Source organism: Mustela erminea, chromosome 4 (genome assembly GCF_009829155.1).
Source record: "Mustela erminea isolate mMusErm1 chromosome 4, mMusErm1.Pri, whole genome shotgun sequence".
Classification (NCBI taxonomy): domain Eukaryota; kingdom Metazoa; phylum Chordata; class Mammalia; order Carnivora; family Mustelidae; genus Mustela; species Mustela erminea.
This window is the reverse complement of record NC_045617.1, coordinates 9046106-9059609: the sequence shown is the minus strand read 5'-3', so window position 1 is coordinate 9059609 and position 13504 is coordinate 9046106. Positions and strand designations below refer to the sequence as shown.

At 47.2% G+C, this 13504-nt stretch overlaps 1 protein-coding gene across 1 annotated transcript in view; it reads left to right on the top strand.

Annotated features, from left to right (window-relative positions):
- The window catches only part of TULP4 (TUB like protein 4), a 169749-nt gene that overhangs the window by 132157 nt on the left and 24088 nt on the right, over positions 1-13504 (top strand). The window contains exons 6-7 of the mRNA XM_032338605.1: positions 5054-5220; positions 12627-12851. Of these exons, the coding sequence (XP_032194496.1) occupies positions 5054-5220; positions 12627-12851 (392 nt within the window). The remainder of the gene's footprint in view (positions 1-5053; positions 5221-12626; positions 12852-13504) is intronic.

Below are 13504 nucleotides of genomic sequence, written 5' to 3'. Positions count from 1 at the left end.
TGGCTTATGAAGGTGACCTGGGGTGACCTTCCCAAATGTGCAAGTTTTTGACTTGAGTTTTATCCTAAAAACAGTCAAATTTAGCATTCTTTTCATTGCCTGACTAGAAATCTAAATTTAACATGAAAATATTTTCAACCTTACACTTTCATGAGTGACATGCTTTTGGACAGTCTTCTTCACTGTAAGAAGTTAGATGAAATTTAAGTGAGTCGATGTCATGTGATAGGGCCTGGGTATAGGCAGTTTCTCTTTGTCTTGGTTTCAGAATGTTATAAGGACTTGGTCTTACTTGTAGTATCAACAGCAGTTTTTTTTTTTTTTAACTCATTTGTTTTTTTGTTCACTGCTTTGTGGGTTATGTTAATAAATACTGGGAAGAGGTAGCCAGAAAGCTGCCAAGAGGCCCCGTGGCAACTTTCTCCATCCACTGGATTCTATCCTATTGTGGACAAGTCAGTTGCTTGTCATATAAAGTGGACTGAAAGGGTCTAGTCTTTGTCTGTTACTATTACAAAAGAAATATCAGAGAACTTTTCTAGTGAATTAACATCACTCATGATATTTTCTAATGTATCACCAATGCTTTAATTTATGTCATTGCAAAATAACAGAATGGCAAATAGCTCACAGTCCCTATGACCAGCCTCTTCTCCACAACTGTCAAACTTTTCCTTGCAAATTCATAGGGTGGTGGGTAGTTTTGCTTTGCAGATATTTGCTGAGGAAATTCTGCCTTGAGGAAAAATCTGCAGAGTATCCTAACTTTGGGGACTTCTGTTTATCACATACTGAACCATAAATTAGTTCACCTTGTTGGGGATTGTTGCCCTTTGTTACTATACTCTTCCTTGACAATGTAGGGGAGGAAAGACTTTTCCCTCTAGAAATCTTGGGTTGTCTGACTGGGGCCCTAGAAGTTAGACTGACAAAAGACAGATTGACGAGAGAAAAACAAGTATATTAACACGTGCATTACATTTACCTGTGGAAGTGTTCAGAGATGAGTAACTCAAAGGGGTGGATAGAACTTGGGCTGTTATAGCATGTTAACAAAAGAATAATGTGTTTTTTGGAGAAGTGACAAGACAAAGGGAAAGGCTTGACGTTTCTAGGGCAGCAGACTGTGGGAAGGTAAGCATATGGGAATCTGGTGGGAGAAAGGGCTCCTTCCTGAAGTTTGTCATGTAGATTCTCCTGATTCTCTCTGTGGGCTGATAAGGGTCTGGAGATGTCCTCTGTGATTAACTTCTATCCTTTATGGTCAGGGGGTGCAGTTGGGGGGTGGGGCCCTCCCAAATTTATATCCTGCATTTTGGCAGATAAGGAGGACGGAGAGAACTTTCTTTGTATCTGCTGCTTCTCAGTTGCCTTTAGCTCAAAATAGTTTTTATCCCAGTGTGGCATATTTTGAAGTGTCCTTTTCTCCTACCCTTCAAGGAAAAACAGTTGAGTGATGTACTCAGAAATTCTCTGGCCTAACCAGTTCCTTTCTTGTGGTAAAGCAAGCTCTCAAAGGCACTGTTCATTTCATCCGATATGTGTCTTAAGATCAAAGAATTGAAACCCCTAGGCTTTGTTTCTTTGTTTTACAGAATTTCCTCTTTTTGTCACTTCATAGAACACACTGAGAAGGTCAAGAGGGGGGGGTTTGATTTTGAGGTAGAGGGGTTTTGGTCAGCAGTCCTGTCTACACCTGTAGTTCAGGCTGGTAGACATTGAGGCCATCAGCCTGAGTACACGCTGATATTCTGTCCTTAGTATGTTCACCGGAAGCACTGTTATTAAAGAAAAAAAGTACGTGTTATTTTACCATCACATAGTTTCCTACTTTGTGCATGTGCTTACCTTCTCCCTCTCAACCCAAACTCCATGTACACAAATGCAAGTACACAATGTCTAACGTTTAGTAAAATGATAAATCATCAACATGGACATCCAAGGGACGGAGGCCTCTGTGAACTTCAGACTTCTAGCCAGCAGCTCAAGTACATGTGGTGTTTGGTCAGAGCACTGTTCTTTCTCCACTAATCCTTGGCTGCCTCTTTTGGACCCAGCACTAACAGCACCTGAGGGGCTCTTGTTATTACACAAAAGCCCCGAATTTTCTCATTGCTTAATACATGTAAAATTTTGATCCTCCAGGCTTTTATCAAAAAGATCCATAAGGTTATCTGGCTAAAGTAGAACAGTGGGACTGTGTTACTTTTCGTGTGTGTGCAATGTTTGAGAGACCAAAATCCCACAAACACCTCAAAGTCATTAAGAAAGGGGCTCCTGGCTGGATTAACGTGTCAAGGATGTGACTCTTGACTTCGGAAGTGTGAGTTTGAGCCCCACGACGTTGGGAGTAGAGATTACCTTAAAAAAAGAATCACCAAAAAATGGGTACTTTAGGAGGATGGACCTCTTTTGTGCCTTGGAACTCCCTATATCCCTAGACATGCTGTGCTAAAAACTTCAGGAAACGTGAAAAAAAGCATTACTAAATAAAGCATTAGTTCTTTATTTCTGGCTTAAATTTTTTTCTAAGATTTTATTTATTTATGTGACAGAGGGAACACAAGCAGGGGGAGTGGCAGGCAGAGGGAGAAGCAGGCTCCCCCACTGAGCAGGGAGCCCGACAGGACACAGGACTTAATCCCAGGACCCTGGGATCATGACCGGAGCTGAGGGCAGACCTTTAACTGACTGAGCCACCCAGGTGCCCCATTTTTCTGGCTTATATTTTAAAACAAGTTTTTAAAGGTTTTAAAATTATAAAATTATTACCAAAAGATTGGGCAAAGGTATTTGAGTTATTCTAGTCTAACCTAAGATGGGTATAGCTTACAAAAACTTTCTAGGATAGGAAAGGTCTGTCCTGACCACATCTGCATTTCTATGTTCTTGTTTCTTTATCCTAGGAAAATCTAGATAGTGAATAAATATGCAATTTCCCTTTCACTCTGTAGTAATTGATAAGGATTTGGAACTCCTGCCGTCGGAGTTGAGCCCCCATGGAAGTACTCGCACACTCCTGCTTGATGCTGACCGGTCTGCAGGGGTGCGTTTTTGTGCCCACTCCTGAGTTCCTTGTGTCAGGGTTTTCTAAGTAAACCTATTTCCCCTGGTGACCGTGTGCCCTTCGTGTGCAGCAGGACTGGCTTACGCTGCATGTCACGGGGCCGCAGCCCTTGATGGTACGGTTGTGTTGTCAGCAGAACAAGAAGTGGAGTTGTTCCTGTGGAATTTGTGCTCTTTTAAAGAACGGCTTGCCTGTGGGGACCCCTGCTGTCTCCCTAGAACTTGATAACTGCACTCCGTGGGGACATGTGGACTCAGGCTTAGCGGGGACTGAGGGTGCTGGCGTAGGGGGCAGAGCCTTTGCTCTTCGAGCAGTTTCTGAGTGGACTGCATGTCCAGGCCAGGCCTGCAGGGGCAGCAGCCCACTTTTCTGTTGGGAAAAACCACAGAGTGGCAAAATTCAAAGAATCTTACTAAACTAAGTAACTAGCAAGAGGGGTGCTGCAGGGCTGTCACAGGGCTGCCACTGCCCCCTGACCAGAGCGGGCTGGCAGAGGAGCCTCGAGAGTGGGAGCCCGGCCTCTTCAGCTGCGCAGAGCCCCGGTGCGGCTTGGTCCTGAGCCACGGCAGCCTCTGGGCCGCAGTCGTCTGTACCTGTCAGCATGGGCTGCTGCTCTCGTTGACTTCTTGGGCTGCCGAAACCTGTCCCCCGGAGAAGGTCTTTTCAGCCCGGAGATCACGGCCGGCTTCTCAGCAGAGCCCCGAGCCCCCATGGGCTTCCCGAGCTCATCCTCCAGCTTCCTCCTCTCGTCATGTTTTCCATCTTCCTCACCGGGATATTCAGTTGATTCTTTGACATGACTTTTCGTTTCCTGGTTTGTACTTTAACCTTCTTCGTGTCCTTTTGCAAGAAAAAGGAAAAAACTCTTTATTGGTGCTTTCCCTCTGTCTGATGGCAGAGTCGTTGCGCCCCGCGGTTGTGTGCAGATGCCTTCTCGCAGCCCTCTGCTCCCTCGGCCTCGGCTCCTGCGGCGGCTCTCCGGCTGTGCAGGCTTTCGCTTCCCTGGGTCCAGAGAGCCGCCTTGTGCTGGGGACCACTGACTGTCCGGGCTTCTGAGGAAGTCAGGCAGCCCTGGTGACCTCAGAAGGTGATGTGACTAAGAGAAGGGTCATGTGTGACCTGCCGGAGGCCCGGCACTGCTGGCTTCTAGACCTGGCTCTGCCACGTGTCCTGTCACGACTGGGCACCTGTAGGCTCCAGCCATCCTTGCTCAGAGAGGCCTCTGAGCCCTGGATTTCAGTCATCTCTGTGTGAGCCAGATGGGGTCCTCGGGTCTTGATGGGGAAGAGCTGTGCTGTAAGTCTTATTAGTGCGAGTAGCTTGTTGGAGCGGTCAGAGTGAGTAAATTGCTCACGTTGGGATTAGACAAACCATTTCACAGCCATTTCTCAGAGGTACAGAACGGCTTATAGGTAGGCGTCACATCTCCCGGGTGAAAATTTCCGATAATTCTCCCATACAACAGAAGTGTTTATCTACTTTCTAAGCCCCCACAACATCCCAATGTGGAAGATTGGGGCCTTGTAGGCAGTTAATATCCTTTATCTGAACTTTATCTGCCCATTAGTGCACAGAAATCAAATGAATATAAATCTGGACTTTGCTCTTGACCTACTTTCTGCATCTGTAAACTCTAGAGTCACTGCTGGGATCGGGGACACAAGCCATGGATGGACAGTCCTTGGTTGGGTCATCTTACCTGTGCTCTTAGTCGTGCTGGTTTCAGGGTTCGATACTTAGTGTGCTGGCTTTGGCGGCTGTGCTTTTACCTGGCAGAGTTATGTCTCAGAGGAGCCGCACTCCCCATCCAGGCAACAAACCCCTGTTGAAATAGAGTCTGTTATCTTCAGACAGGTGGGTAGCTGTTGTCTTCATGAGAAAAAGGAGAAGAGCCACCTTGTATTTGCTCAGCAGCTTTATTTTCTAAACACTGAAAGTTCAGGGAGGGTCGTGTCATCATGCTGACCATCATCTTTGTGATTTCAGAGGTGGTGGCCCAGTGGTGCACCCAGGGAGACCTCCTGGCCGTCGCTGGGATGGAACGGCAGACCCAGCTTGGTGAGCTCCCCAACGGCCCTCTTCTGAAGAGTGCCATGGTCAAGTTCTACAATGTCCGCGGGGAGCACATCTTCACTCTGGACACGCTTGTGCAAGTAAGGATGTGTGTCAGCTCTTCACTGTGTTAGTAGGCTCCCCGGGGTCTGTGAGATACCGAGACTTGGTTGTGCTTACTGTAATTATCGTCAACAAATTTTTAATTTCTAGTTGACCTTAATTAAATTATAAACCAGAAAAAATCAGGGAGGAACAAGTTTTTGCCTTTCACCAGAATACTTCATTACCTTCCCCACTCAACAGAGTGGATGGTGAGTGAGCAGAGTGAACTGGTGTTTCTCGTGAGTCCCAGGCAGAAGTTAGGAACTTACAGATGCGTGTGCTGCGTCTTCATTGATTCGCTCTGATTTTTTTTTAAATGCCAATAATGTACTTTTATACCTGAACTAAATTATAATTAAACATTAGGTAAGAAAGCGTAAAGATCTTTAGGGGAGCATGCACAGGTAGCCCTTTCCCGTTTGGTTTTATTTCCCAGAGATCTTTAGACCAGTTCACTTCAGGTCTGGATCACTGTCATGGGGGACTAGAGTCTCAGTGGGGTGTAGTGGAGACAGGTCTGACAGGGAGTTGAGGATTGACAGGGGTGATAACACATTAGAGACTCACATCCTAACCTTATTCAGCTCTAAGAGGCAGGTATACCAGATTTGGGGAAATTTGTAATTAGATGAGAACATTCATTATTTAAATATATCTTTTTTTATTTGTGGAAAAATATACGACATAAAATTTACCATTTTAAATCATTTTTAAGTGTACATTTCAGTAGCATGAACTGTATTACATTATTATTTGATCAATCTCCAGACTTTTTTCATCTTACAGAACTGAAACTGCCAGTGCATTGCCTTGAACATAGTAGGTGCTCAGTAAATATTTGCTTGGTGTGACTGATGGGCAGACAGTTGTCAACATATGCTTCTTTAATTCTCTCTGTTGATAGTTTGAACCATTAAGCTGTGTGACTTCTCAGTCAGATATCATGCTAACTTTCTGTTCCTAGCCTAACTGAAAGATGAGTAGGAGAGGACGGGAATTTCTAGTTCTTCCTGAATTAATAAGGCTTCTGCATTTATTAGAATATTTGTGAATTGGAGTGCCAAAACCCACTCCAGCTAGATTCAGCATTGTCCACTCTTCTTTCTGACTCAGGGCACCCCTCCTTGCTGGCATTCTGTTCCTTCTATGAGGAATGTCCTTCCCTGCCATCTCAGCGTGGGGAAATCCATCATCCTTAATGCCAACACAGCCACATCCTTCTGTAAATCTGCCAATGATTGTGACCCCTCTTCTCTGTGAAGCATCCCCTTGGGGTGTTTGACATTTCTCATACTTACTATACGTTTCTGTATACTTGTCTCATCTTCTCAGTCAACACCACATTTTCTTCATTTCTCTGATTGTCATTGTGCCTAGAATATGGTAGAGGCTTAGTGGCCTCAACCATTGCAGATGTTTTCATCAACTATAATGTGAAACTAACATAGGTCTTGAATTTTTCAGTTTGGACCTGAAGGATAAAAGGAGAGCTTAGCTGATCTTCCTTTGGGGAAAAATGACCACATAGTATCTCAGCATTTTAATAAATTACTCTTTTTTTTTCATTTGAGGATCTCTTTCAACCATTGACAAAATTTCCTCAATAACATAAAGTTAAATAATGATCCTATTAAAAATCAAGTACAACATTAATTACAGGTAGCACCAACCTAACTTTTTCTGTAATGATTCTAAAATCACGTGTTATCTGTGCTATGCTATTCAAATTGTCCAAAGGCAGGGACATTTTTATAGCAGGAAGGAAGTTGGGAAACTTATTGGGCTGTTTATAGAAAGAACTAAATGCAATTTAGATTGGATAATTTATTTCTAAGTTAATTAGATTGTAGGCTATTGCGTACAAAGCCGTTGCTGGGCACTAACTTGTGGTGGCCTTGGCTTTAAAATTGATTCTCCTGATTTACTCAGAACAACAAGGCTAGTGGCTAAAGCTCTTACAAGAAAATATACTGCAATTTATTTTCCTTTCTACCTGTTGTAAAATTCTGCATTTTACCTCATTAGCTGTTTCTGTGACCAGCTATATGTGATTGCTACTCTGACGACGGTTCTTAGAGTTAGTTCTACCCACTGACGCCATGGGCTGCAGTTATTTGGGCCTGGGGTTTTGGTTGGTTGGTTGGTTTTGTCTTAGCTTCATGAATGTTTTTTGCCTGAGAGGCATATTGGAAGAGTCGACGTGTATTCTGTAAGGTTCAGTAGTCAATATAAGATATCTGGATAAAAAATTAAGAGAGAAGGGAGAGGGATAGGTGGTGTGGAAACAGAAAGTGAAATGAGAGATTGCATCTGTGGTCATCGACTCTGTACTCCAGGAGTCCCATTAGCTGAGGTCTGTGTCACCACCTCTTCACTGAGGACTCACTGTACATGCTCTGACGAAGCTGCCGCGGGAGTGCTTTTTCCCCCGTTTGCTCTAAATAGATGAGAAGGTACTTGCTGAGCTTGTCTGCTTCAGAATGTGAGAACGGTGTGTCCTTTTAAAACTGAGAGGTGGGCGCCTAGATGCTGCGCTGGCTTTTCCCGCCGCGCCCCAGTGGCCGAATCATCAGAGCGTAACATTCGGAGCTGTCCACGGCTCCAGCCGACACAGTTGGGTGCCCCTGAACTTGGTCTGTTTTAAAAGTGAACTGTTCTGGAAGGCTTTCCTTCTTTGTACACACTTGTACAAACAGTAGACATTCCCTTTGTACACACTCGTACCAACATTAGACATCCCCTTCAAGTATTAGACGTTTGAAGTGTATTTCCTCTAAGACAGAATCATCCCACCTTCTTAGGGGAGCTGCAGCGCCTGGGAGGCCCAGGGGGCCCCCGACACCCAGAGGACCGGACGCCTCCGTGGGCCACATCCTCTGTCCTCAGCCCAGGGCCCTCGTCGGCCAGAAACTGGGTTCAGACAGCCTCGTAGTCCTTCTTTTGGGACAGCTGGCTTTGACCCTTTTCTTGTCTGTTGTCTTTTATTTTGCTTGAGCAGCTTATCTTTAATATGGAAAGAACATCCTGTTTTTTATTCCTCTTAAATTTTTAGAGGACTCCACGCAACTCACTGCGGATGCAAATATAGCAATACGGTGAGGAAACTTTGAATGTTTTAAAATAAATAAACTCCCCCATCTCGGTCAGGCCTCTGTTGAAACTGCCTCATTGGGACAGCCTTCTCTGCTCCCCTCGGTCCGAACGACGCCCTCCTTCTTTCTCAAGCCCCTTATCCTGCCCTTCTTCACCACCTGACGTAGTCAGGTAGTCCCCCTCAGAGGGACTAAGATACGCATCTCTCTCCCTTTCCCACCTCAGGTGTCAGGTCCGTGAAGACAGGGAATTAATTTCTCTCAGTATCGGTCCCCAACACTCAGGATGTGTCTTCCCCTTCCCCACTGTGTGCATTTCCCAGACAGTTACCTGGACGTGTGACTGGCTGAGTGTGTGGGGTGCACTGTCCAGCAGCGGGAGGTGAGGCTGGGAGGGATGCGGCGTGTCTCCACGTGCCAGAGGAGCTGAAACTGGCCATTTACTGAACGATCTGTGCCCTGTAGCCGAGGAAGTCTGAGGAGCAGACTTTCCTGCTTCCTTCACGTGGCTCAGCATCAGACGGAGGGACGGGAGGTCCTTGAGGGGACAACCACTCGCCAGACCTTCATACAAATAGCATCTCCCCGGCTGATTAATACCTCTCCTTGTTCCGTCAGACTCATCAGAGCACTAGATTTCTACCACACCAACGCTCCCTGAAATGTAGCTCATTTTCTTGTCCTTTTGCCTTGGATTTAGACATGCAAAGTATGTGAACTTCCCTACACAAATTAAGATTTGAATGTTACCAACTTCACAGTTCTAGCCATCAGTTCTAAAAATAGTCATTTTGTGTGATTCGAGAGAGAGAGTAAGCCCACAGATTTACAGCTGAGTTTTTCCCCTAGCAGACAGCAGCTGTTCAAACAAAAGCATTAATCTGTGGGAGCTGCGTTAGTGTGCACCCTTATCTGTTCCAGGTTTACTGGAATTAAACATTCGGTACATTTCTCTCCTGCTGCAGCGAGGCCTGGCAGGTGGGCAGTTCTTAGGGAGGATGGCGCTCTGTGGGTGAGGGCTGTGGGTGGGCAGACCGTGGCTTCATGCTCTGCCCGCATCACAGATCCTGGGGGACGGAGGGCAGAAATCATGGATTGGGAGGTAGCGGACTTGAGACACCCCACACCCCATATCTGCGGGCATGTGCGCTTACCTCCACTTTGAATCTGGTTCATTCCAAAACAGGACATTTGTAGGGAGGGCTTTGTAGGCTGAAGTACCCATAAACAGCACAGGAAACTCAGCACCAAAAGGAAATGAGACTTTAAAAAAGTAAGATGACATATAAAAACAGTATAAAAGTATTTAGAAAGGTATAAAAGGATTTCCTGTGTGGTTTCTTATTTATTTCCAGCTCTGCTGCGTTGACATGAAGGTTGTGTAAATTTCAAGTATGCGAGTATGGATTTGATGCCTTTATGTACTGCGGCAGGATTACATCATAAGGTTCACAAACACCTCCGACACAACACATAATTGCCGTTTCTTTTTTTGTGGGAAAAACATTTAAGATACATTCTCTTAACAACTTTCAAATACATGGTACAGCTTTTCTACAGGCTTACAGGATTTAAAGGTACCCTGAGGTCAGGGCCCCACTGCCGCCCTCCTCCACTCAATGGGAATTAACAGTGATCAATTTCCCCACGGCAGGGAGAAGTCAGAACCTTCAGACAAGAGCATCAGCTCTCACTATCTGTAAATTCTTCTTTGCTTCTCTGATACAGCCTTAAAATTTAGTATAGAAAGGTACCAGTATTTGTTTTGCTACTTTGTCATCTTTTTTTTTTTAACATTTTATTTATTTATTTGACAGAAAGAGATCACAAGTAGGCAGAGGCAGGCAGAGAGAGAGGGAAACAGGCTCCCCGCTGAGCAGAGCCCGATATGGGACTCGATCCCAAGACCCTGAGATCATGACCTGAGCCAGAGGCGGAGGCTCAACCCACGGAGCCACCCAGGCGCCCCTGCTACTTTATCATCTTACATGGAGTATGTGCTGCAGAAATAACTTACATGAGCATGTGTTCCCCCCTTTACTGAAACAGACTGTCACTGACGCAGACAAGTAGGTGATGCTCACCCCCAACACTGGTTATCAATCCCTGGTGGTATTCTCAGTACTTGCTGGTAATCTTGCTCTGAACCCCCGCAGGTTATCGTGTCCTCAGGCTACCGCATACCTCCCACCCTCAGGAGGGTCCTGGGTTCTGGTTTTCACTCTTTCCAACCCTCTCCGCCCTCGCTGCGGAGAAGTCTGTTTCCTCGTGGATGCCATGCACCCAGCAGGAGCACGGTCCTCCCTCCCTTTCCAGACAGGACTGTCCTCTTGCTTTCTGGTGCACCTAACAGTATTTCGGGGCTAATTTGTTTCTGCTTTTGTGCCCACGTGACCTGCAGATTCTTTTCTGCTGTAAAGAGTCGTTCTGGTCATTGTCCATTTGCTAATGACGCAGCCTGTTTCTCCTCCTGTTTGCCTCTCCTGCAGACGTGTCCAGTTTGTTTCTGAATGAAAGTGCCTTGATCGAATGGACTAAGGGGGCAATTGGGGCCTCTTACTCTGCTTGTGACTGGCCATTCAGTTGGTTCATGGGACATTCTGCCCTCTTCAGGCGGTTGTGTGGTGTCCGGACAGGAGAGGAGGGAGCCCCTGCGGAAGGAGCACAAGCAGTGGGGTTGAAGGGAAGCCGGTGAGAACTGTGGCTTCCTAGGTGTTCACTGTCCTTAGCCTCTCTGAGCGACAGGTTCCCGGGCTCCTGGTGAGGTCAGTGAGAATCGTGCTTCCCCATGGCAGAAATGAGAGGGTTCGGTGGGCCGCTGTAATTGGTTGTGAATGATAACCTTATGTAAGATCCTCCCAAAACATTTTAACTGTTACTATGAAAAGCAGAAGGACAGAGGGGACAGGAGGATAAATATGTGACCTGCACTTATGGGGGTTGATGACAGCAAAGGAGTGTTCCGTGTATTTTGTGTGTGTTATCTGCCTTGTCTCCAGTCATGAGTACGGCTTACTCTGGGGGGTCTGCCCCACCAGTGGGACCCTCTTGTAAGGAGGCCCATCTGGAGGCCCACACACTTGAGTTCCCGCTCCGTGATCCTCCTCCGAGGGGTCGTGCCCAGGTCCCAACCCGCACTGCCGGGCTCACAGAGATGGAAAGACAAGATGGAGTATCTTCAGCCTGGCATTTGTTTCGAAGTTGAAACCAGGATTAGCTGACCCTGGAGGCTATTTTAAGCAAGTGTCTTCATCTGTTCCTTTTATCTTGTTGTTTGTCACTAAAGTGCTATGAAAATTCTGCTCCTGTCACTCCTATAATTGATTCGACACCCCACTTCTGATCTTTGCAGCCCATTAAGACCTCCCTAAATTAGAGTCCCTGGACCGGAAGGAACCAGTTCTGCGGCTTTCCTGTCACATCCCTCTGCCTCCTCCTGTCTTCCCTGGTGTGGATCTCTCTTAGCCGCCGCCCCCAAGCCTTGGTGTCTTGTCCGGGCAGCTAGTTTCTGACTTGCCTATTTAGATTTGGCCTGCCTTTTCAAAGCAGTGGTGGCACAGCCCCCTTGAGCAGTCCCCACAGGAGCTTTATGTCCCCTCACCACTGTCCTCTTCCTGGAGAGCTTTCTGCTTTCTTCTTCTGTCCATAGCTCAGGGGTGGCCAAGGAGGACTGCAGTGCAGTGTCTGTGGGCTGTAGCCTGTGGTAGACCTCAGAAGTACCTTGGACATCTTCCCTCCCCTTTAATGCTCACAGTTCCCATTCTACTCCTGAGAACATGGGAGACATCCCAGGGCTGTAGAGTAGTCCCTAGGTCACACGGCATGTGACTCCAGACCAGTGTCGATTTCACTCTAAAATGCAACTTGTTACGACTGAAGGGACCAGCTGTCTGGTCTACCTCCACACCACCTCCCCAAGCCACAGGAACAGCCACTGGTTTCTCGGGGATCCAGATAGCCAGAGCTCAGTAAGGGGTGTGGGTTACTGTACCCCAGGCTAAAAGCGTCTTCCAGTAGAAACATCATCATACAGAGCTAAGTTAGGGTTTATGGCACCAGATCAAATGAGATAATACACATAAAAAAACTATACAAAACCATTCCTGTGCTTTGCATTCTGGCCTGAGCATCTGTTTCCCAATGAAAATACTGAATTTCTGTGATGTAGTATTTCATGGTGTGTTATACTTTTTAAAACCAATATTCTCGGAAACTATTAGGTCACTTTGTTTTGCTTGACACACGCATGCATGATCTGTGCTTTACCACAAGAGTAGAGCCTAAGTGTCGCCTCCCTCACTTCCCGGCAGCGCCCCATCGTCTCCATCTGCTGGGGACACCGGGACTCGCGGCTGCTGATGGCTTCGGGGCCGGCCCTGTACGTGGTGCGCGTGGAGCACCGCGTGTCCAGCCTGCAGCTGCTGTGCCAGGAGGCCATCGCCAGCGCCCTGCGGGAAGACAAGGACGTCAGCAAGCTCACCCTGCCCCCTCGCCTCTGCTCCTACCTCTCCACCGCCTTCACCCCCACCATCAAGGTAAGACCTCTCCACCCTCTCCCTGCTGGCTCCCCTGCCCGGACGGCTGGCCCGAGGAGGGCAGGGTCCGAGAAGGCCAACAGGCATCCCAGAGCGGGCGAGCAGAAGTCGTGTCTGCTCCTCGACGGGAGGATTCTGCCGATGACCGCCTCGGAGTGCTGTCTGTCCCTGGCCCCACTGTCGCGCCAGAGACTCGCCTTGTGTAAGGGGCCTGAGCTTCCTATTGGCAAAGGCAGTGGGAGAGGCTGATTCCTGAAGAGCGTTCTGCCGTGTTCAACCCTCACTGCCGGGCAGATGCTTCAGAAGAGTGGGAAACCTGTTCCTAGAAGTTGGAGTAGCATGCTCCACTGCTAGTTCTGGGAGCAGTCAGACTGAACCGTCCTGGGGTGTCCCCCACCCTGCACTCGCTGTCACTTGGCCTTTATGTGGACTGTGGCTCGACACTTGTCCGGTTTTGGTGAGGCTCCTCACGTGCAGTCGGGTGTCCCCCCCCCCCCAACCCCGGGGCCTCCGCGCCTCACATTCTTGCCTGTGCTCTCTGTTTTGTGTTCTGTCTCTGCTTCCCTGTGTCAGGTACACTTGTTCAAGGTGACTTTTTTTCTTAAAACATCAGTTTAGAATCTTGTGATCTTTCTCAAGCTGCTTTACCATCT